Source organism: Canis lupus, chromosome 19 (genome assembly GCF_003254725.2).
Source record: "Canis lupus dingo isolate Sandy chromosome 19, ASM325472v2, whole genome shotgun sequence".
Taxonomy (NCBI): domain Eukaryota; kingdom Metazoa; phylum Chordata; class Mammalia; order Carnivora; family Canidae; genus Canis; species Canis lupus.
In genome coordinates, this window is record NC_064261.1 from 20,770,165 (window position 1) to 20,795,925 (window position 25,761).

General features: G+C 38.8%; 1 protein-coding gene across 15 annotated transcripts in view; it reads left to right on the forward strand.

Moving 5' to 3' along the window:
* LOC112668321 (rho GTPase-activating protein 20-like) overlaps positions 1–25,761 on the forward strand; it is a 111,572-nt gene that overhangs the window by 60,144 nt on the left and 25,667 nt on the right. For 9 of the 15 annotated variants that reach the window (XM_049097107.1, XM_049097106.1, XM_049097103.1 and 6 more), the window contains 10 exons: positions 580–741; positions 2,535–2,644; positions 3,452–3,641; positions 4,862–4,973; positions 8,243–8,418; positions 11,698–11,807; positions 12,325–12,514; positions 13,773–13,884; positions 17,742–17,918; positions 19,326–22,567. In XM_049097107.1, the coding sequence (XP_048953064.1) occupies positions 580–741; positions 2,535–2,644; positions 3,452–3,641; positions 4,862–4,973; positions 8,243–8,418; positions 11,698–11,807; positions 12,325–12,514; positions 13,773–13,884; positions 17,742–17,890 (1,311 nt within the window). In that variant the 3' untranslated portion in view covers positions 17,891–17,918; positions 19,326–22,567. Of the gene's footprint in view, positions 1–579; positions 742–2,534; positions 2,645–3,451; positions 3,642–4,861; positions 4,974–8,242; positions 8,419–11,697; positions 11,808–12,324; positions 12,515–13,772; positions 13,885–17,741; positions 17,919–19,325; positions 22,568–25,761 lie in introns of those variants that run through there. The other 6 variants (XM_049097101.1, XM_049097102.1, XM_049097100.1 and 3 more) reach the window with 4 other exon arrangements.

The window sequence follows — 25,761 nt, forward strand, 5'->3', positions numbered from 1 at the left end:
TATCAGACTCCAGCCATATTATCTTTCTACACTGCAGGGAGAGAACATGAAGATAGAGCAAAAGACAGTGAAAGACTCATGAAGGAAATGTAATCAGATAATAAGAAGAGAGCATTTGAGCTTTTTTTTTTTTAAAGAGGAAGAGAAATAGAGATAGTAGGAATGGAGGATACAATCACTTAAAGAGGAATCAACAAATGGGAAATGAGTATGGCAAAAAGATTTCCATACTTGGGGAAGAGCATCTATGTAAGGGAATAAGGAAACAAGACTGGTAAATTAGGAGACAGGCGAGGATTCCACAAAGGCCTTGAAACACGGAAGTTTGATTTAAAAGGGTAAATTCAATGAAAAAAATCTGATTAAAATAAGTGATTACAATGTTTCAGTGTATGACTCTAAGGTGGATTTTGGGTAGAAACTATAGGGAGACATTGACTAAAGAATCTAAATTGACTTTACTCCTTCCAGCTCTAAAACCATATACCATCACATAGCCTAGCTCTTTCAAAAAGGTAGCAAGCTTTTACTCTGGGCTTGGGATATGAAATGCCATATACTCTTCTTTTTTTCTTACAGGATATGCTTTCCTTTATCAATGAGAAAGGACCACTCACGGAAGGCATATTCAGAAAACCAGGTAGTATAAAGTCATGTGGAATCCTAAAGAAGAAACTAAATTCTGGAGACAGAGTGAGGCATTACAGCAAATCTGTTCTTGTGGTAGCATTTGTTTTAAAGGTGGGGAAAGTTCTAGCTTTATCCACACATGAGTAAGTCAAGCTGTGATTGGTGTCTTTCATTATGATTGCCCAAGGAGCGACATGGGCAAAACTGATTAAGAACTTCTCAAACTGGAAAACACTTCATGAATTCAAAATTTAAGGAATCTACTGTAGGAGTTAAAAGCCCCATACATGAGAAATACTTTCTGTTTTCAACACACACCACCCCCCTGAAGACTCCATGCAAAATACTAATACTAATATGACTACTAGTAATAATAAGAAATTTCAAAATATACACTGACACCTACATAATGTTTACCAAAGCAAACATCTGCTTTTGATGACTTCCTCACCACACTCCTAATGAAGGCAGTTTCCAAAAGAAAACTCATATGAAACATTTGAAGATAGGTATAGAAGTTCACAATAGTAAGCACATGTTTACTTTATGAGGAATCTAAAAAAGGCTCAGTGAGGCAACCAATCATTCTTAACCATCATTGTCTCATTGTCTCCTGTTTCTTAGTGCCTTTTATAAGTCATGGAGGAAGGATTTTGCCATTTGTGTCTCCTTTCACCACATCCTAGGCATCCTTTAGTTAATATTTGAGATGTCTATCCTGCCATCCAAGGTTATAACGACATGGTAACCACCTCTAGCTACATGCCTCTTTTGATAAATCTAACTTTTGGAGTAGGTGCAACAGACAAAAGTACTTTGGTATTCTGAAAATTCAGTAGATCGACTCAAGAAATGGATTACTTTGGAAATTATACAGCTACATAACAGATATCCCATTCTATTGCTAAAATGGTAATGGAGAAAGATGTGAGAACTAGAATAGAGAATTTAATCCATCTAAATTGGCACTTGCTAACAGCTCTCAACAAAACTATGTTAAGGCAGTAATGATGACACTCTTAGAACCAAGGTCATATGTGGTCCTTCCTTGTCACATTTGGTCTTTCCTTGTCCCCCATTACTGTTTAACTATATGAAAGATACCAATAGTCTCTGACCACTACTACACTGGGCTAGAGTAAAACACGCCAGTAAATATATATATAGGCATCAAGACACAGGAAAAGAATGATCATCCATTAGGTACTTGAATACCATGATAAGTGTTTCCCTCTTGAAGGTGCACACATACAATGATGTTTCTAGCAAGACTTAGTAGGGTCTTTTCTATTTCCGTGTTATAGGCACAGACTAGGAAGATGGTGACCACGTGTGCATAGAGTTCTTAGACATTTCTGAAGCTTTCCCTACCTAAAGTTGACTAATCTTTGTGGAGAATCAGACTCTGCAACCTTGGCCTGAATAGTATCATGTCAAACTCTCTGGAGAATTGGTCTACACTAGAAATGAATACACCCTCAGGACCATCATAAGTTTGCCATTAGACTCTACTTTTGTATAGTTCAGGAAAGGAAGAATGATGCAATTATGAGAGTAGCTTTTGTAGTAGTTTGCATAAAAGCACACAAAAGAGTAAGTGCCATATGATGGAAGGGAGCTTTGTCTTCCTTTCCACTGAAGGCTATGCTCTGCTTTGATGCTTTCATTTTTGTTAGAGAATATCCACAACCTGCTTTTGCATGTACAAGTCAATGGAGAGTCAAGCTGACCCCTATGTGGGTCACAGTTTGGGTATCTATGAAGGAAGTAGGAACTCAACTGAAGTTTTCAACTAAGTGTTTTCTCTGTGATATTTCCAATATATATTTTGTATTATATATGCATATATATGTGTGTGTGTGTTTCTGTGTATATTTGTGTGTATTTTTTTTTATCCACATAAGGATTTTCTTGAAAATATCGAAGGAAGTTTACTTTCATCGGACCTCTATGAAAAATGGCTTGGTGTTCTTGACGAAGTGACTCAGAAGGAAAAAATAAATGCTGCCCAGAGGTAATGATGCAATAATTACTCTACTCTGGTCATGGCTCAGAAATACAGCCAATATACCATTACAAAATATTGGTTTCCTTCTTGCCACTTTGACCACTAAAATAACATTCAATGCCAAATGGTTTCTTTTTTTTTAATAATAAACTTATTTTTTATTGGTGTTCAATTTACCAACATACAGAGTAACACCCAGTGCTCATTCCGTCAAGTGCCCCGCTCAGTGCCCATCACCTATTCACCCCTAGCCCCTGCCCTCCTCCCCTTCCATCACCCCTAGTTCATTTCCCAGAGTTAGGAGTCTTTATGTTCTGTCTCCCTTTCTGATATTTCCCACACATTTCTTCTCCCTTCCCTTATATTCCCTTTCACTATTATTTATATTCCCCAAATGAATGAGAACATACAATGCCAAATGATTTCAATTCTTCTCACCCACGGAGGCCAGTTTCAGAATACAGGCATGCCTTATGGCTATTATTGCTCTTCTCCTGACCTTATTAAGTAGACTCCTTAGTCATTGTACAACTTCTGAATATATGAAACTGGTAGACAAGTCAGTGGCCTAAGAGAGATGCCAGAGCATCAACAGCACTGGTATAATCTTAAGTTTGTCAAACATATAACCATAGAGAGTTAGCTCAGAAATTGAATTCGGTAAAACATATTTGTATACATTCATGCCTGGAACTCTGCTACAGCAGGTTGTATACTATATCTAGTAAGATGTTCTCTGCTCTCCATCTCTATACTTCCAGCTGCTAAGTGCAATGACTTGCCTTATTCAAAAGTGCATCTTTCTGACTTTAGGCTTCTAACACAGCTGCCAAAAGCGAATGTTGTTCTCTTGCGATACCTTTTCGGTGTGTTATACAACATTGAGCAACAATCCTCATCCAATCAGATGACAGCTTATGATTTATCAGTGTGTATAGCCCCAAGCATTCTTTGTCCACCTAATACCTGCAGCTTGGAATTGGAAGACAACTTCATTAAAAAGGTAGAGAGATCTCTCATATGTGTCCCCTGGGGTTTAGAATCCATGCTTTGAGTCTGAAATGTGTAGTAGTAATTACGAAGGATCAGTTCTGAAAAGTGCACATCTTCATAGGCTTTCTTGGAATGGCAGAGTTTGCTATCCTTCTCTGGTGGAATATGGGAAGGGGTGTTGTTAAATTGCGAAATATAGAGCAGTTGAGTCGCTTCTTTCCCATCCAGGAGATTCAATACTAGACTGACTAAACAAAAGAAAGAGAAGAGTGGCATAATATGATAGAAAAGACCTGGGCTCCGGAGTTTGACAAGCCGAGGTTCAACTCTCAGCCTGATCCTTGAGGGGGGAGCTTGTAACTTTGGGCAAAGCCATGGCTTCCTCATGACACAATGGTAACAAGACCCAGCTCCTGTGGTCATTACTGGCACATCCTAGGTGATTCAGTCACTATGAGCGCCCATGGCTCCAAACACATTGGCCTTGCTCTGCAAGTTGTGGCTCATTTAGAATAATACTTGGCTACTCTTTTGCCTCTGCTACATCAGACAGAAACTAGTGAGATATTCCAGAACATCCTAATGAAGCCACAGATGCCTAATAAGATGACAGCTTTTCCCCAAGCTCATGCCGAGAGCCAGCATTAGGCAAAGCAAGACATGAGAAGGGACTGCGGTTAGACAGACTGACATGTTTTCTCTCCAGACCTGTGATTTTTACTCAAAAACAAAACAAAACATCAAAAAAATCCACAGGAATATCCTCTTTCCAAAAAACATTCTTCCCTCTTTAAGAAATGGATTTCATAGGATTTTGTCTATGCTTTACACATTTTAATCAGATATTATCCTAAGTTACAACCCAATATTTTCTGGAAGTAAAATTTTACACAATAAGTAAAGTTAAGAAGGTAGGTTGCTTTGAAAACTATTCTAGTTTTAAAGATGTAACCATTGGTATCACAATGTTAGGTATGAAATTAGGCGACAAATTAGGACTTTAGCCCACTGACTAGTAGAATTTTAAAATCTGTACCCAAAGTGCAACGGAAAGTATCACACTAAGTTATTTTATTAGAGAACATGGGTTTCTATATATTATTATCAACTCTGAATTGTTCATAGAAGTCTTTCACATTTTTGGTTAGATCCAAGGTCTATAAACAAAATGTGACTTATAACTCTTCCATATAAAAAAGAGCACCCCATTGTGTTCTTTTTGCATTACAGGCTTCTCTTATACAGTTTTTGATTGAAAATTGCCTCGGGATATTTGGAGAAGACATCACTTCTCTCTTGGGAGAGAATTCAAAGAGTTGTCATAACAATGAGAAGGCTGCAGGTACTGTGAATAGTTTAATAGGCTTTAGGGAGACACAGACAGCAAGGCTGCCAGGGGTCATGGCAGATACTTAGCCCTGTTCTGGAGCCCAGAGCATCCCCAGGGCAATGATTCCCAGCTGCTCCTTCTTCTGAAGGCTGGCTAGCAGGTCAGGGAGGCTTCACACTGTTGGAGACCCAAGATAGCATAGAAACTTCAAGACGTTTCTGGCAGTATTAGGAAATAGCATGGTATGATACAGTGTTTGGGGATTTTTTTTAACACAATTTTAAATGGATCCCACATCTATATTATATATGTTGTTAAGCATATAATGCATAATTATTAATTTCTACTTATAATATATAAATGTGCTCTGGTTGAAACCAGAGCAGGGGGGTTTTATTCCTGCTCCATCCTCTTTTTGATCAATGGCTCTTGAGGCACCACAGGATTCCGGTGCTCTTTAAAATGAGTTGAAAAGAACCAGCGTCATTGAGAGAAAAGGACTTGACTTGATGTCAAACCTAGGTATTTGTGTATTGGTGCTGGCTCTCAATTGGTCCCCATGTCTTCAATAAGGTAGCTTCTCCTCCTTTCATATGGTGGAGGAAGAGTTCCCAGAAGCAAGAGGGACTTTTCAAGAGTTAATGTGGGAGAGGACTGTGCAAAGGACCACGCCAAAGGTGGTGGTTTACAAGATGAGGAGGCATTATTTCTTAAGACCACACATCATAAAACTCACAGCAGCACCAGTACACGCATATCCTTTCCTTCACTGGCTTTTCCTCCTCAGTTCTGTACACCAGCATTTCCTAAGGGGTATTCCAAGTAGGGTAGGAAGAATCTTTGAAATACTAACTCATTTTTTTTTACCTGAGATATTCCTTCCCTCATCCTTCTTCCTGTCTTAAGCTGCCTTAAGAGACAACTCACCTCCTCAGGGAATAGAAGCAAGAGGAGAATATGAGGAAAAGGGTGCTCTTTGATGCTTATGAGTCTTAAAGACTTAGCTTTCTAGGAAACAGAAATGATTCATGGCATAGAGTAGAAGATTTAGGTGGCAATCCCAAGGGGAAAAAGCCCAAAACCACTAGGTAGGTACATGGGATATCTGCACCATTTCCTGCATGGAAACCAAATGGAAGCAGAAATTCCTCACAGAACAGTGAGCTGACATGTCTAAGAACAATGGGACCCTCTATGTCCATGCAGAGTTTCTTATACCTCAACATGGAACATGTATCTCCTTCAGTCCCAGAAGAGTATGGAAGAAAAAGAAAGTCACTGGGTGTGAAAGACATGCCTCAGCAATAGGAGTACAGGCCAATTTCCCAGGACCAGAGAGCAGTCTGGACCCCGCAGCGGCTATTTATATACATCAATGACACAGAGCAATCAGATAAGTGGCACTTCACCATTTTACAACCTGTCTGGCACCAGAACACTCCAGAACAGACACACTCATGGGGGCAATTAAGAAAACCTAAATCTCTACCAGTCTTGGAACAGAGAATCAAACTGGACAACAAGTGAGCTATTTAGAACTACAGAACTGTACATTTCTGACTTATGCCAGTGTATAGACGGAGATTGCTATCAGTGCATATAGAATATATGATCCATGCATTGTTTTCCCTTTCCCAGAAAGGGTTCTCTCGTCAAATAGGCTTGGGAAATTCATATTTTCCTTTTGGAAGTCAAATGCACCAGTTTTTCCCAGATTTATTTGACATTATTCGACCCTTTTGAAGCGACCCCATTCATTAATGATCCTGGAAATATTTATTGCCTTGTGCCGAGTAGTATCTTATATATTTAGTTTAACTTGGTGTAGGCAGCATCATTTATGTTACAGTTGAGCAAACCAAAGCTTTAAAATGCTGAGTTTCGGGATCCCTGGGTGGCGCAGCGGTTTGGCGCCTGCCTTTGGCCCAGGGCGCGATCCTGGAGACCCGGGATCGAATCCCACATCGGGCTCCCGGTGCATGGAGCCTGCTTCTCCCTCTGCCTGTGTCTCTGCCTCTGTCTCTCTCTCTGTAACTATCATAAATAAATAAAAATTAAAAAAAAATAAATAAAATAAAATGCTGAGCTTCCTAAGTGGCAGAACCAGGATGCTTCTGGTGCAGTGCTGGCCCCACACGAGTGGAGGTGCTGATGCACGTACTATATCCCAAAAAAGCCAAATTGCCCAGTGTTTAAGGTTATTTGGTGAAATGTTCCTCATCTTTTTATCCTTCGACAGCTTGTCTCATCTGTTGACTCTTAAAGCAATCGGTTATTTAAGAAATGTTAAGATATCTTCAAAGGGAAACATTCACAGCTGAGCAGTAGAAATTTGAACTCAGCTTCTCGCTGCTGATCTCCTTTTCTTTGGAAAGTTCTTCCTTCAATAGGGAATGTTGAGTAATTAAAAATCATCTCTGGAAACTGGTGGTCTATCAATGCACTCCTAACCTCTTATTGTTTTGCATTTTCTATGTTTTCTTTCAAGCCTTGTACTTGTATGTAGGTGTATATACACATGTATGTTTGAGTGTGTGTGTGAGGAAGTGTGTTTCCACACTTCATTGTGGTTTAGGCTCTTTACAGTAAATGTTAAACATATTTAACCAAAAACATCATCTCTGGGTGGGTTGGTGGGGTTGACAAGAGAACACAGACACCACATAGCCAGCATGTAATGACTACTTCCCAAGGACCCTGACTGCAGAAAGTCATCCTTGAAGATGGCCCAGAGCAGTGGAACCAGAGAAGTAGGGGTCAGGCAGATTGTGTCCTGATAGGCAATTCCTTTGGATGGTAGAAACTTGAGCACTCAGAAACCCAAGGAGAGAATCTGAGGCTGAGGGGAGCCTGGTTGTGAAAGCACAGGATTAACAACCTAGCTTGATTTGCATACCAAAAACTTATAGCTCTTAAAATCAGAAAAAAATAAAAAAATAAAATCAGATCTGATACCTGAACCCACTGATCACACCAGTAGAAAACAAACACCTACAGTTTCAGTGCCTCCAGATCAGTGTAATGGCAGTAACTGATGGCAGAGGAAATAATCACTTTGAGTCTGATCAAGTCCCTAGGTTTAACCGTCAGTCTGAAAGTTATTGGCAAGAACTCATCAATGCCATGAGGATGCTGTTAGCCAACATCAGAACATGGAGAGTTCTACACAACAAATGACTCAGTTTCCCTCTTCTAGCCTCTACAATGAACATGCTGTATAATGGCAATGGTGAAAATAAGTCTACGTGAATTAAAACACACTAATCTCCCTTCTTCCTTAGATTCTGTCCAGAACACCAAGGAAAGCAGTGCTTTCACAAACTCGTCCTTTGGCCACTGTGCTGGCACTTGGCAGAACAACCAGTGCACAGCTGCACCGTCTGAAAAATCAGGACAGCTCTTTGGAGTTTCCCTCACGGATATATTTCATAAGGACAACTTCCCGTTCCCAATACTGGTAGGTCTCAGTTTGGTCTTTTATTGCCTTCCTGAGGAGAGGGACCTCGGAGAGGCCAAGTGTCCTCATGCAAACCTACCCCAAATGGAGAAATCATTAGACAGCACCTGGCTTTGGGTGAGAAACTTGGTAGTGTCATTTGATTTACCTACTGCAGAGTCATGAGGCCAATACACTGAACGACGTTTTGTCCATTCCACTTGTTTCCACAGAGACCCATGTAGGCCTGTTCAGATCAGTCAAAATGGACTCTGTGTGCATGAATCATCTTCACATTCTGCTGTTGTCTTCCTAAACTCACAGTAGTCTCAGGTCTCTTTCAACTGAGTCTACTTAATCTAACAACTGAAAACATCTTACCTAAGCATAAAGACTCATCTGGAGGCATATATGAATCTGCTAATTCTAAAAGAGGATGTTAAATGACAGCCAGAGTTTGGCCTGTGTTATCTCCAATCGGTGTACTGAATTGTCAGTATGGAAATTTGCAGAGTACCCAGGACCTCTGCAATGCTGCACTAGATTTGGGAATGTTATCCTAGTGGTGAAGAAATTAACCACGTTAGTTACATGCTAGCTGCTACCCCAGTCCTTGCATCACAGCAATTTTAGGGGGTAGCTAGAACTATCATCTTCCACACATTATAAATGGATTAGAAAATTTTCAGTACAGTTCGCATGTGCCCCAGGTAACACAGTAGATCAGAAGCATAGTAGGTTTCTGAACCTTAGGTCCATCTGACTCCAGCGCTTATATCTTTCTACACTGTAGGGAGAGGACATGAAGATAGAGCAAAGGACGTTGAAAGACTCATGAAGGGAATGTAATCAGAGAATAAGAGAGTATTTGAGCTTTTCTTTTAAAGAGGAAGGGAAATAGAGATAGTAGGAATGGAGGATACAATCACTTAAAGAGGAATCAACAAATGGGAAATGGGTATAGAAAAAGATTTCCATATATGGGGAAGAGCATCTATGGAAGGGAATAATGAGAAAAGACTGATAAAGTAGGAGACAGGTGAGGATTCCACAAGGCCTTGAAACACGGAAGTTTGATTTAAAAAGGGTAAAGTCAATGAAAAAAATCTGATTTAAATAAGTGATTACAAAGTTTCAGTGTATGTAAGGTGGATTTTGGGTAAAACTATAGAGAGACATTGACTAAAGAATCTAAACTGACTTTACTTCTTGGAGCTCTAAAACTGTATACCATCCGATAGCCTAGCTCTTTCAAAAAGGAAGCAAGCTTTTGCTCTGGGCTTGGGATATGAAATGCCATATACTCTTCTTTTTTTCCTACATTATGTGCTTTCCTTATCAAATCAAAAATGACCACTCATGGAAGGCATCTTCAGAAAATCAGCCAGTATAAAATCATGCAGAATCCTAAAAAAGAAACTAAATTCTGGGGACAGAGTGAACTTGGACAGTGAATCTGTTCTTCTGGTAGCATCTGTTTTAAAGGTGGGGAAAGTTCTAGCTTTATCCACACATGAGTTACTCAAGCTGTGATGGTGTCTTTCATTATGATTGCCCAAGAAAAAACATAGGCATAACTGATTAAGAACTTGTCAAACTGGAAAACACTTCATGAAATCAAAATTTAAGAAAGCTACTGTAGAAGGTAAAAGCTCCTTACATTAGAAATACTTTCTGTTTTCACCAAACACCTCCCACCTGAGGACTCCATGCAAAAGACTAATACTAATGTGACTACTATAATAATAAGAAATTTCAAAATACACATTAACACATACATAATGTTTACCAAAGAAAACATCCTGTCTCTGATGACTTCCTCACGATGCTCCTAATGAAGGCAGTTTCCAAAAGAAAAATCACATGAAAAATTTGAGAATAGATCTAGAAGTTTACAATAGTAAGCAAATGTTTACTTTATGAGGAATATAAAAAGGCTCAGTGAGGCGACCAATCATTGTTAACCATCATTGTCTCCTGTTTCTTGATGCCTTTTACTTTATAAGTCATGGAGGAAGGATTTTGCCATTTGTGTCTCCTTTCACCAGATCCTAGGTATCCTTTTGTTAATATTTGTGATGTCTAGCCCACCATCCAAGGTTGTAACGATACAGTAACCAGCTCTAGCTACATGCCTCTTTTGATAAATCTAACTTTAGGAGTAGGTGCAACGGACAAATGTAGTTTGGAATTCTGAAAATTCAGTAGATCGACTCAAGAACTAGATTAATTTGGAAATTATACAGCTACATCACAGATATCCCATTCTATTGCTAAAATGGTAATGGAGAAAGAACTGAAAACTAGAACAAAGAATTTAATCCATCTACCTTGGCACTTGCTAACAGCTCTGAACAAAACTATATTAAGGCAGTTATTATGGCACTCTTAGAACCAAGGTCATATTTGGTCCTTTCTTGTCGCAAGTGGTCTTTCCTTGCCCCCCATTACTGTTCAACTATACGATAAATAGCAATAGTCCCTGACCACTACTACACTGGGCTAGAGTAAAACACACCAGTAAATATATATATAGGCATCAAGACACAGGGGAAAGAATGATGATACGTTAGGTACTCGAATAGCATGATAAGTGTTGCCCTCTTGAAGGTGCACACCTGCAATTGATGTTTCTAGCAAGGTTTAGTAGGGTCTTTTCCATTTCCATGTTATAGGCACAGACTAGGAAGATGGTGACCACGTGTGCATAGAGTTCTTAGACATTTCTGAAGCTTTCCCTACCTAAAGTTGACTAATCTTTGTGGAGAATCAGACTCTGCAACCTTGGCCTGAATAGTATCATGTCAAACTCTCTGGAGAATTGGTCTACACTAGAAATGAATACATCCTCAGGACCATCATGAGTTTGCCATTAGACTCTCTACTTTTGTACAGTTAAGGAAAGGAAGAATGAAGCAATGATGAGAGTAGCTTTTGTAGTAGTTTGCAAAAAAGCACACAAAAGAGTAAGTGCCATATGATAGAAGGGAGCTTTGTCTTCCTTTCCACTGAAGCGTACGCTCTGCTTTGATGCTTTCGTTTTTGTTGGAGAAAATCCACAACCTGTTTTTGCACATGCAAGTCAATGGAGAGTATGAGGTGAACTCCGTGTGGGTCACAGTTTGGGTATCTATGAAGAAATTAGGGACTGAACTGAAGTTTTGAACTAAGTGTTTTCTCTGTGATATTTCCAATATATATCTTTTATCATATATACATATATTTGTGTGTGTGTGAGTCTCTACATCTCTGTGAGTGTGTCTGTTTGCATGTATTTATTTATTTTTCTATCCACATAAGGATTTTCTTGAAAATATCGAAGGAAGTTTACTTTCATCGGAACTCTATGAAAAATGGCTTGATGTTCTTGACGAAGTGACTGAGGAGGAGAAAATAAATGCAGCCCAGAGGTAATGATGCAATAATTACTCTACTCTGGTCATGGCTCAGAAATACAGCCAATATACTATTAGGAAAATATTGGCTTCCTTCTTGCCACTTTGACCACTAAAATAACATTCAATGCCAAATAGTTTCAATTCTTCACACCCACGGAGGCCAGTTTCAGAATACAGGCATGCCTTATGGCTATTATTGCTCTTCGTCTGACCTTATTAACGTGGACTCCTTAGCCATTGTACACCTTCTGAATATATGAAAATGGTAGACAAAAGTCAGTGGCCTAAGAGAGATGCCAGAGCATCAACAGCCCATGGTATAACCTTCAGTTTGTCAACATTCAACCGGAGTGGGTTAGCTCAGAAATTGAATTCGGTAAAACATATTTGTATACATTCATGCCTGGAACTCTGCTACAGCAGGTTGTATACTAGATCTAGTAAGATGTTCTCTGCTCTCTGTCTCTATACTTCCAGCAGCTAAGTGCAATGACTTGCCTTATTCAAAAGTACATCTTTCTGACTTTAGGCTTCTAGCTCAGCTGCCAAATGTGAATGTTGTTGTCTTGCGGTACCTTTTTGGAGTGTTATACAGCATTGAGCAAGAATCCTCACCCAACCAGATAACACCTTATGATTTATCAGTGTGTATAGCCCCAAGCATTCTTTGTCCACCTAATTCTGGCAGCTTGGAATTGGAAGAGAACTTCGTAAAAAAGGTAGGGAGAGCTCTCATATGTGTCCCCTGGGGTTTAGAATCCATGCTTTGAATCTGAAATGTGTAGTAGTAAATTGGATGGATCAGTTCTGAAAAGTGCACATCTTCATAGGCTTCCTTGGAATGGCAGAGTTTGCTATCCTTCTCTGGTGGAATATGGGAAGGGGTGTTGTTAAAGTGGGAAACACAGAGCAGTTGAGTCACTTCTTTCCCATCCAGGAGATTCAATACTAGACTGACTAAACAAAAGAGAGAGAAGAGTGATGTAATATGGTAGAAAAGACCTGGGCTCTAGAGTTTGACAAGCCAAGGTTCAAATCTCAGCCTGATCCTTGAGGGGGGGAGCTTGTAAACTTGGGCGAAGGCATGGTTTCCTCATGACACAATGGTAACAAGACCTAGCTCCTGTTGTCGTTACTGGCACATCCTAGGTGTCTCGGGCACTATGAGCACCCATGGCTCCAAACACATTGGCTTTGCTCTGCAAGTTGTGGCTCATTTAGAAAAATACTTGGCTACTCTTTTGCCTCTGCTACATCAGACAGAAACTAGTGAGATATTCCAGAACATCCTAATGAAGCCACACATGCCTAATAAGATGGCAGCTTTTCCCCAAGCTCATGCCGAGAGCCAGCATTAGGCAAAGCAAGACCTGAGAAGGGACTGCAGTTAGACAGACAGACATGTTTTCTCCCCAGCCCTGTGAGTTTTTACTCAAAAAAAAAAAAAAAAGAAAGAAAAGAAAAGAAAAGAGAAAGAAAAAGAAAACATCAAAAAAAATCCACAGGAATATCCACATTCCAAAAAATATTCTTCCCTATTTAAGAAATGGATTTCATAGGATTTTGTCTATGCTTTATACATTTTAATCAGATATTATCCTAAGTTACAACCCAATATTTTCTGGAAGCAAAAGTTTACAAAATAAGTAAACTTTAAGAAGGTAGGTTACTTTGAAAGCTATCCTAGTTTTAAAGATGTAACCACTGGTATCACAATATTAGTTATTAAATGCCACAAATTAGGACTTTAGCCCACTGACTAGTAGTATTTTAAAATCTGTACTCAAAGTACAACAGAAAGTATCATGCTTTCTTATTTTATTAGAGAACTTGGGTTTCTATATATTTTTATCAACTCTGAAGTTTTCATAGAAGTCTTTCACATTTTTGGTTAGATCCAAGGTCTATAAACAAAATGTGACTTCTAACTCTTCCATATGAAAAAGAGCACCCCATTGTGTTCTTTTTGCATTACAGGCTTCTCTTATACAGTTTTTGTATGAAAATTGCCTCGGGATATTTGGAGAAGACATCACTTCTCTCTTGGGAGAGAATTCAAAGAGTTGTCATAACAATGAGAAGGCTGCAGGTACTGTGAATAGTTTAATAGGCTTTAGGGAGACACAGACAGCAAGGTTGCCAGGGGTCATGGCAGATACTTAGCCCTGTTCTGGAGCCCAGAGCATCCCCAGGGCAATGATTCCCAGCTGCTCCTTCTCTGAAGGCTGGCTAACAGGTCAAGGGAAGTTTTACACTGTTGGAGACCCAAGAAAGCATAGAAACTTCAAGACGTTTCTGGCAGTATTAGGAGATAGCATGGTATGATACAGTGTTTGGGATTTTTTTAAACACATTTTTAAATGGATCCCACATCTATATATATGATATATGTAGTTAAACATATAATGCATAATTATTTATTTCTACTTATAATATATAAATGTGCTCTGGTTGAAACCAGAGCACGGGACTTTTATTCCTGCTCCATCCTCTTTTTGATCAGTGGCTCTTGAGGCACCACAGGATTCCAGTGCTCTTTAAAATGAGTCGAAAAAAACCAGCATCATTGAGAGAAAGGACTTGACTTGATGTCAAACTACCTCTCTAGAGTACAAACTCCAGTGCCCCATTTATCAGCTATATGACCTTTTGCCAATTACTCTAGCTCGGTATCACTTTATTCATGCCTAAAATGTGGATAAAAATAATGTCTAAATCTTAGAAATGTTGTCAAGATTCAATAAGATAAAGGATGTAAAACACATTTCTAAATGGCAATGAATAGAACTAGGATACGTTCCCCTGGACTAGTGCGAGTATTATTGGAGCCTAGCTAATCACAGCTCATTGGCAACACCCCATTTTTTGTAAAACGGAGTTTAGATTCAGAACCTGGAGACACACATCATCAATCCCTCCATACTTTTGACATGTCTTCGTTTTACGACATATACCTCATTGTGTTGAGGGAAGCTTTTGGATAATCCGTGTCATCAGGAATTAAGATGAGTCAGTGCTGGTGTAAGACAAGTGTTTGTTTTTTGTGTCATCACTGACAGAAAAACAAACTGTTGAATTCAAGCCTGTGAGAGTGATAGTGATTTCCAAAAGAGCACAACTGCAGAATGCTACCAAGTCCCCATCTGGCATGGGTCCATCCACCTACATGTCTATAGTTTAGTAAGTCACTGAAGACTGGAATCTCCATAATGACCCTTGACACTTCCTCTTTATCTCTTTTTCCAATGAATGAGAAATGAACCCCTTCCAAGACCCAGCTATTTCCATTTAAAGTTTTTTCCTTGGTCCCATATATTCATATTGAGGAAATCTTCCCACAAATTATCTCCTCTTTCTTCAATGCCTATCATATCCTATGACATGGTTTTTGAATTGTATTGTACTGTGTTGTGTTGTATACTTTTATATGGATAATAAAAATCATTCCATAACCTAGTAGGTTAGACAACCATTTCTTTGGTTATGATTCACATAACACATCAGTGGAGGTTCATCTGAGCAGTTCTGGTCTCAGCTGAGGGAACTTGTGCACTTGCAGTTAGCCTGCAGCTCATCTGGAGCTAACCTAGGTGTTTGTGTATTGGCGCTGGCTCTCAATTGGTCCCCATGTCTTCAATAACGTAGGTTCTCCTCCTTTCATATGGTGGAGGAAGAGTTCCCAGAAGCAAGAGGGACTTTTCAAGAGTTAATGTGGGAGAGGAATGTGCAAAAGACCACGCCAAAGGTGGTGGTTTACAAGATGAGGAGGCATTATTTCTTGAGATCACACATCATAAAACTCACAGCAGCACCACTACCGCACATATCCTTTTCTTCACTGGCTTCTCATTCTCAGTTCTGTACACCAGCATTTCCTAAGGGGTATTCCAAGTAGGGTAGGAAGAATCTTTGAAATACTAACTCATTTTTTTACCTCAGGTATTCCTTCCCTCATCCTTCTTCCTGTCTTAAGCTGCCTTAAGAGGCAACTAAATCACCTCCTCGGGCATAGAAGCAAGAGTAGAATATGAGGAAAAGGGATCTCCATGTTGCTTATGAGTTTATCAGAGTTAGCTTTCTAGGAAACAAAAATGATTCGTGGCATAGAGTAGAAGATTTAGGTGGTAATCTCATGGGAAAAGCCAAAACCACAGGGTAGGAGTATAGGATATCTGCACCTTTCCATGGATAGAAACCTAAAGGAAGCAATAATTCCTGACAGAATAGCAAGCTGACATGTCCAGGAAAGATGGGGCACTCTATGTCCATGCAGTTTCTTATACCTCAACATGGAACAGATCAGTTAGTAAAAGTATCTCCATCAGTCCCAGAATAGTTGGGAGAAATAGAAAGCCACTGGGTGTGAAAGACATGCCTCAGCAACAGGAGTACACACCAACTTCCCAGGATCAGACAGCAATTTGGACACTTCAGCAGCTACTGTATACACCAATGACACAGAGCAACCAGATAAGTGGCACTTCACCAATTTACAGCCTCCCCAGCACCAGAAGACTCCAGAACATAGACACACTCATGGGGGCAATTAAGAAAACCTAAATCACTACCAGTCTCAGAACAGAGAATCAAACAAGGCATCAAGTGAACTATTTAAAACTACAGAACAGTACATTTCTGACTCATGCCAGTGTATAGACAGAGATTGCTATCAGTGCAGATAGAATATATGATCCATGCATTGTTTTCTCTTTCCCAGGAAGGGTTCCCTTGTTAAATAGGTCTAGGAAATTCTTACTTTCCTTTTGGAAGTCAAATGCCCCAGTTTTCTTCCACATATATTTGACATTATTCCACCCTTTTGAAGTGACCCCTTTAATTAATCATCCTGGGAACATTTATTGCCTTGTGCAGAGTAGTGACCAGGTGTTTAAGGTTATTTGGTGAAATGTTGCTCATCTGTTTATCCTTCGACACCTTGGCTCATCTGTTGACTCTTAAAGAATTCAGTTATTTAAGCAATGTTAAGGTATCTTCAAAGGGAAACATTCTTTTGAGCAGTAGAAACTTTGAACTCAGCTTCTCACTGCTGATCAACTTTTCTTTGGAAAGTTCTTGCTTCAGTAGGGAATGTTGAGTAATTAAAAATCATCTCTGGAAACTGGTGGTCAATAAATGCATTCATAACCTCAGGATACCTTGTTTTCCTTATTCTATGTTCCCTTTCAAGCCTTGTGCTTGTGTGTAGGTTTATATATACATGTATGTTTGAGTGTGTGTGTGAGGAAGTGTGTTTCCACACTTCATTGTGGTTTAGGCTCTTTTCAGTAAATGTTCAACCTATTTAACCGAAAACATCATCTCTGGGTGGGTTGGTGTGGTATCACAAGGGAACACAGCCACCACATAGCCAGCATGTAATGACTATTTCCCTTGGACCCTGACTGCAGAAAGTCATCCTTGAAGATGGCCCAGAGCAGAGCAACAGAGAAGTAGGGTCAGGCAGATTGTGTCCTGAGAGGCAGATCCTTTAGATGTTAGAACTTGAGCACTCAGAAAGTCAAAGAGGAAATCAGGCTGAGGGGAGACTGGCTGTGAAAGCAGAGGATTACCACACTCAGTTTGATTTGCATACCAAATCCTTCTAGCCTTTAAAATCAGATCTGACACCTGAACCCACTGATCACTCCAATAGAAAACAAACATCTACAGGTTCAGTGTCTCCTGTTGCATTGCAAAGACAGTAACTGATGGCACAGGAAATACTGACCTTCAATCTGATCGAGTCTCAGATCAGTCTGAAGGATATGAGGAAGAACTCTTCAACACCATAACGATGCTGTTAGCCAACATCAGAACGTGGAGAGTTGTACACAACAAATGACTCCGTTTCCCTCCTCTAGCCACTACAATGAACATGCTGTATAATGGCAATGGTGAAAATAAGGCTAAGTGAATGAAAATACACTAACCTCCCTTCTTCCTTAGATTCAGGCCAGAAGACCACTAAAAGAAGTCTTTTCAGAAGGTTAGCCTTTTGGTGCTGCGGTGGTACTTGCTGGAACAACAAGTGCACAGCTGAGCCTTCTGCAGAACCCAGAGAGCGCTTTGGAGTTCCCTCTCGCGGATATCTGTAGTAATGACAACTTGCCCTTCCCAATTCTGGTAGGTCTCAGGCTGGTCTTTTATTGCCTTCCTGAGGAGGGGGACCTCAGGGAGGCCAAGTGTTCTCATGCAAACCTACCCCAAATGGGGAAATCAATAGACAGCCCCTGGCTGTGGCTGAGAAGCTTTGGTAGTGTCATTTGATTTAGCTACTGCAGAGTCATGAGGCCAATACAGCAGGACAACTTTTTGTCCATTCCACTTTTTCCCAGAGACCCATGTAGGCCTGTTTAGATCAGTCAAAATGGACTCTGTGTGCATGAATCATCTTCACATTTTCCCATTGTCTTCTGAACTCACAGTAGTCTCCGGTCTCTTTCAACTGAGTCTACCTAATCTAACAACTGAAAACATCTTACCTAAGCCTAAAGACTCATCCTGTGCCAAGTATGAATCCATGAATCCTAACAGAATATGTTAAATGACAGTCACAGAGGCATCTTCAAAAAATCAGCCAGTATAAAATCATGCAGAATCCTAAAGCAGAAACTAAATTCTGGGGACAGAGTTAACTTGGATAGTGAATCTGTTCTTGTGGTAGCATCTGTTTTAAAGGTGGAGACTTCTAGCTTTTTCTGCACATGAGTATGTGAAGCTGTGATCGGTGTCTTTCATTATGATTGCCCACGAACTGACATAGGCATAACTGATTAAGAACTTGACACACTGGAAAACAGTTCATGAAATCAAAATTTAAGGAAGCTGCTGTAGGAGTTAAAAGCCCCTTACATTAGAAATACTTTCTGTTTTCACCACACACTGCCCACCTGAAGACACCTTGCCAAATATAATACTACTATGACTACTAGTAATAATAATAATAATTAATAACAATATAATATCAGTCCATTCATCCCTAAAATGTGGATGAAAATAATGTCTAAATCTTAGAAATGTGGGATCCCTGGGTGGCGCAGCGGTTTGGGGCTTGCCTTTGGCCCAGGGAACGATCCTGGAGACCCGGGATCAAATCCCACATTGGGCTCCCGGTGCATGGAGCCTGCTTCTCCCTCTGCCTGTGTCTCTGCGCCTCTCTCTCTCTGTGACTATCATAAATAAATAAAAATTAAAAAAAATAAATCTTAGAAATGTTCTACAGATTAAATAAAATAATATATGTAAAATACATTTCTGAAAAAGCAGTTAATGGAACTAGGAGAAGTTTCCCTGAGACTAGTGTGAGTATTATTGGAGCCTCGCTAATCGCAGCTCACTGGCAACACCCAATTTTGTTAAACGGAGTTTAGATTCAGAACCTGGAGACACATATCCTCAATCCCTCCATACTTTTGACATGTCTTCATTTTTTCTTTAGTGTAATCCATATCATTAGGAATTAAGATGAGTCTAGTGTCATGTCTGACAGTATGCTGTTATAAGACAAATGTTTGTTTTTTATTTCATCAGTGACAGAAAAACCACCTGTTGAATCCAAGCCAGTGAGAGAGAGAGAGTGATTTCCAAAAAGGCACAACTGCAGAATGCTACCAAGTCCCCATCTGGCATGGGTCCATCCACCTACATGTCTACAGTTTACTAAGTCATTGAAGACTGGAATCTCCATAATGATACTTGACACTTCCTTTTTCTTTATTCTTCCCATGAGTGAAAAATGAACCCCTTCCACGATCCAGCTATTTCCATTTAAAGGTTTTTCATTGGTCCCATATATTCATATTGAGGAAATCTTCCCACAAATTATTTCCTCTATCTTCAATGCCTACCATATCTATCATATTACATAGTTTTGTATTGTGTTGTGTTGTATGTATTTATATGAATAATAATCATTCCATAACTCAGTAAGTTTGACAACCATTTCCTTTGGTTATGATTCACATAACACTTCAGTGGAGGCTCATCTGAGCAGTTCTGGTCTCAGCTGAGGTCACCAGTGCACTTGCAGTTAGCCTCAAGCTCCTCTGGAGCTTACCTAGGTGTCTATTGTTGCTGTCTCTCAATTGGTCCCCATGTCTTCAATAAGGTAGCTTCTCCTCCTTTCATATGGTGGAGGAAGAGTTCCCAGAAGCAAGAGGGACTTTTCAAGAGTTAATGTGGGAGAGGACTGTGCAAAGGACCACGCCAAAGGTGGTGGTTTATAAGACGAGGAGGCAATATTTCTTGAGACAACACATCATAAAACTCACAGCAGCACCAGTACCACACATATCCTTTCCTTCACTGGCTTTTCATCCTCAGTTCTCCACACCAGCATTTCCTAAGGGGTATTCCAAGCATGGTAGGTAGAATCTTTGAAATACTAACTCATTTTTTTACCTCAGGTGTTCCTTCCCTCATCCTTCTTCCTGTCTTAATCTGCTTACAAGGCAACTAAATCACCTCCTCAGGGCATAGAAGCAAGAGGAGAATATGAGGAAAATGGAGTTCTTTGTTGCTTATGAGTTTTACAGATTTAGCTTTCTAAGAAAAAAAATGATTTGTGACATAGAGTAGAAGATTTACGTGGCAATCTCATGGGAAAAGCCCAAAACCACTAGGCAGGTACATGGGATATCTGCACCATTCCTGGATGGAAACCAAAAGGAAGCAGAAATTCCTCACAGAATAGTGAGCTGACATGTCTAAGAGAGATGGGGCCCTCTACATCCACGCAGAGTTTCTTATACCTCAACATGGAACAGATCAGTTAGTAAAAGTATCTCCATCAGTCCCAGAATAGTATGGAAGAAATAGAAAGCCACTGGGTCTGAAAGACATGCCTCAGCAACAGGAGTACAGACCAATTTCCCAGGACCAGAGAATCAAACTAGACATCAAGTGAGCTATTTAGTACTACAGAACTGTACATTTCTTACACATGCCTGTGTATAGACTGAGAGTGGTATCAGTGCATATAGAATATATGATCCATGCATTGTTTTCCCTTTCCCAGAAAGGGTTCCCTTGTCAAATAGGTTTGGGAAGTTCATGCTTTCCTCTTGGAAGTCAAATGTGCCAGTTTATTCCACATTTAGTTGACATTATTTGACCCTTTCGAAGTGACCCCATTAATTAATGTTCCTTGGAATATTAATAAACATTTCTCTAAATTTATTTCTTAGGTCATAGTTTAACATTCCACTCCCTGCTTAGAAGCCATCAATGGATTTCAATAAATCTTTGGTGTTTTCCTTTTTTTGTCCAAAAAAAAAATCTCATCTTTAAAATCCTCCCCAATGCAGCCTGCTCTAGTAATTAGTATTGTCTTCATTCTTTCCCAGTGCAGATCCTTTAGTTTAGCTGGGTCAGACATATCCTTGGTTCCTGAACACAGCACACTCACTTTTCTACTATAATTCTCACCTCTTCTTGGACTCTGCATTGCCACACACTATGTAGGCTAGCCATTTGGGTTCTCCAATCCCAGTAATTTCACAAAGCCTTTCTGATCTCAATTTAATTTTTTCTTTATAAAATATGAGCACCTAACCCTACTAGACAGTGGCTCACATGCTGCTTTGACCATCAGGAATTATGCTGATGTGTTCATACGTTATACAGAAAATCCAAATTCCTGAGGTAAACAACTGTATCTTGTGTTAGTTTTATAGTACTTTTAAAGCCTGGCTAAATGTCTACTCAAAAAAATGTACGAATTAATATGTTCAATTTTCTAAGAGTATAGAGATTTTATAGAGACTGGTAGAAACTGCAAGTTTTAAAACATGAGGTTGAACACAGCACATGAAATTTTAGGGGGCGACAATAAGACATAGGTTTGAGTAATTGTTTTAGATATGACTTCACAGGCTGAGTCACATGTTCTTGGATAGACTATTTTTATTCATTATACAAACAACGTGATATTGGTGTGATATATTTGGGAATAATTGCATGTTTGTATGAAATTTAAATATCAACAATCCAGAATAAAAGGGGCAAAACACATAGCTGGGTAAGGCATCTGTGAGTTTTTAAACCAAGGAAGATATTGGAAAAAAAGGAAAGAAAGAAATTGACAAGAAGAGGAGATAGAAATACAAGGAGGTATAGAAAAGCTGAAACAACTAATTTGTCAATTGTGACTCATAGAAGAGATTTCTGACATAGGGAAATAGTTAATAAATGTTAGTTTTGCCCTCAGGATACTCCAGCATAATATCTCTGAGAACAGCAATTCATTTCTTAATTTTGAAGAAAAGATCCTGAGAACTCTGATAAACTGTAAAAGGATCTAACTGCATAATCTAGAATGAGTGACAGGCAATTAGGTGTTCCCCATTGGCCTTTACCATACCTGGGAGTAAGATGTGTGTAATCATTAGTTAATATGCACTTAGTGATACAGTTAAGGTTAAACATGTCTAAAAGTAAAATAAAGGTACTTAGAATGACTATCTTACTTTATTCCAGAAAGAAAGTTACTCACAGGCTACCAGTATAAGAAAACTATTTCTCAAAATTGGTGGATCAATTACCATGATGAATCTCTCTCTCTCTCTCTCTCTCTCCCTCTCTCTCTCTAATAACACTCAGTTTTTATTCATACGAGGAACATGTAAGAATTTGGTGAATGGAATATATACCAGTACAAGAAACCAGCTTTTTTTCAGAGAGCACTGAACAATGCCTTTTATATTTTTCTGTAATTCTTTCTATGCTAGTCGAATGGGCCAATAAATACTCTGAAGATTTATAGTGGATGGTGACTATTTTCCAGTTTTGTTTTGTTTTACTTCCCCATAGCATAACTGGTGCTACGAGCAAATTGGTTTCTTCATAGTCTTGGGCCTCAATGTCAGTATTAATTTAGTTGGCTTACTCTTTTAAAGAATGAAGTCATTCCTTTGTCAAATAAAAGAAACAAGTAGAAAAACCAAACTGCCAAAGGAAAATTGTAATTTCTTAAAGTGGATAAAGAGAAACTGCTTTATAAGAATGGGAGGTTTTCCAAAATGTAAAAGTATAAAACTAGTTGGGAAATAAATAAACAAAACAAAGCAACACCATCCTCAGGATAATAATTATCTCTGTGCAAGGAAAGACTAGGATTAGGAGAAAGGGGAAAGAAAGAAACTCCAAGCACACATACATCAATTTAAATTCTTGGAAGATTTAAAAATGCTTACACTTCACCATGTGCTTCATACTTCTGAAGAACATGTTGTAGGCAACTTGATCATATAAATATCTACCACATACCCATGCATACACAAACGCACACATTGAATTGTATATGTAAACATACAGAACACTGTTAAATGAGTAAGTAAACAAACGACAGAAATTTTAAGATTTTGTATTTATTCATAAGATACCGATAGACAGAGGCAGAGACACAGAGGGAGGAACAGGCTCCTCACAGGGAGCCAGATGCGGGACTCGATCCCCAGACCAGGATCACACCCTGAGCCAAAGGCAGGCAGATGCTCAATCGCTGAGTCACCCAGAGGTCCCTAAAGTACAGAAATTCTTAGCATTCAGCAATTTTATCTGTGATTCCTCTGTATTGATGATCTGGTTCACTCAGTCCAAGTGGCTGAACAGTAGTACTCCATTATATGATGATACATTTATGTGTGTACACATCTAGTCAAACTTTCTAGAGGCTTACCTAGTTTATTAGCTTTCAAAGAAATTGATTTTTTAAATCATCTCCATAAATGTTTTTCCCAGGCTTATTAATTTGTGTTTTGTTTTTATAATTCTGTTGCTTCAACTTTCTTACTCCTTTGATTTCTTCATCTAGCTTCTTGGATTAAATGCTAGCTAATTGTAGTAAATATATTTAAGACTATTCATAACTTCTAAGTATTGCTTTAGCTATACCTCTCAAATTTATTTTTAATATTTTAGTTTGTTGATAAAACCATTACAGTTTATGATTTTCCTTGTGAAGTCTTTTTTAACCTAGTCATTATTTAAGCTTTTGGTTTTTTTTTTTTTTCAGATTTTCTAACCTGTAGGATTTTAATTACTAGCTGTAATAGTTAATTTCTAATTAAACTGCACTGTAATCAGATAATATGGTTTGAATAACTATGACTCTTTGTGACTGAGAGTGTACAGTTAATTTTATAAATATTTAAAATGTTGCATGCACGCTTTAGAAGAATGTGTATTCTCTGTTGTATTCTCTTTTGAGTGCAGGGATATGGAAACTCACAATTATGTCATACGTGTTACTCAAATTCTCTATATATTCTCCAAATGTGCAGTTTCTGAGAGAGGTGTTAAATTTTGCCATTATGCTTCTGTGAGCTTTTTTTAAAATTTTTATTTATTTGTAATAATCACAGAGAGAGAGAGAGAGAGAGAGAGGCAGAGACATAGGCAGAGGGAGAAGCAGGCTCCATGCACCGGGAGCCCAATGTGGGACTCGATCCCGGGTCTCCAGGATCGCACCCTGGGCCAAAGGCAGGCGCCAAACCACTGTGCCCCCCAGGGATCCCTCTGTGAGCTTTTCACTTTTATTTTGTAATTCTGAGTTTTCGTAGTTGCTGGCTTTTGGTGTTTTATGGTTTATGTCTATATTATTAGGCACATACAAATTTATAATTTCTATAGCCTTTTCATGAATTATAAATTATAACTTATTTGCTTTATTCGCATTAATGCTTCAACTTCATACTCGCCTTTGACAGATATTGTTGCACTAGCTTTTTTTTTTTTGGTTCATATATGCTTAGTCTATTTCTTTTTTTTCTTTTTATATTTTCTGTTTTAGGTTGTGTGTGTAGATGTGTCCCCTGTAAGCAGCATATAACTGATTTTTTATATCCACACTGATAATTTCTGATATTTATTAAAGCGATTTAATCTATTACATTTATTGTCATTATAGTGTATTTCGAGTTATACTGACAAACCATATTTTGTATTTTTATTTCATCAAAGATTTCTCCTGGTTCCTTTTTTCTTCTTTCCTAAGTTTTGTTAGATTCATAAATCATATTTTTGTATCCTCTGTGTCAATTTTTATTTATATTAGAATTTCTTAGCTATTATGTCTTTGACCACTTTTTCCAATATTCCTCTATTATCTCTTACTAGAATCCATTAAAATTTTATGAAACAATGATTCTCAAAGAACACTCGATACAAACAACCTTTTCACTTTTCCTCTTTGTACTGCATCCTGGGTAAAATTCTCAGTTCTTTTTTCCAGTTTAATTCCTTAACCTTGGTCATTCTAGAGTCTATTCTTTTACTTTCATATTTTTTCTTTTTTCCACACCTATATGTTTTCTGGGATTACTAATCAGATCTTTTTCCTATTCATACAATTTTATATTTTTTCAATAAAGATCATTTCAGGGGCACATGAGTAGCTCAGTCGGTTGAGTATACAATTCTTGATTTCAGCTCAGGTCATGAGATGGAGCCCCCACATGGGGCTCCTCACTGGGCGGGGAGTCTGCTTGAGATACCTTCTCTCCTTCTCTCCTTCCCTGCTCTCTCTCGCTCATGTGCTCTCTCTTCATTAAATAAAAATCTTTAAAAAGGTCATTTCATTCATTTTCCCCTCTGATTTTGGTACCAAGAAGTAGGTCTTACTGTGACAAATACCTAAAAATGCCAAAGCAGCTTTAGAACCGGGTAAGGGGGAAGGATGTAGAAGTTTGGAGGGCCACACTGGGAAAAGCCCACATTGCTGTGAAGGAACTATTGGTAGAAATAATAGATGTTGAAGGCGATTCTGGTAAGAGTTCAGAAATAAAAGCAAGAGCTTCAGAGATAGACTCTATCTTCTTAGAGAATACATAACTAATCAGAAACAGATTGTTCGAAATATGGATGTTGAAGATTTTTCTGTGAGATCTCAGATGGAAATAAGGAACGTGTTATTGGAAACCATAAAAAAGGAGAACCTTGTCATGAAATGGCAAAAACTTGTCTTAAT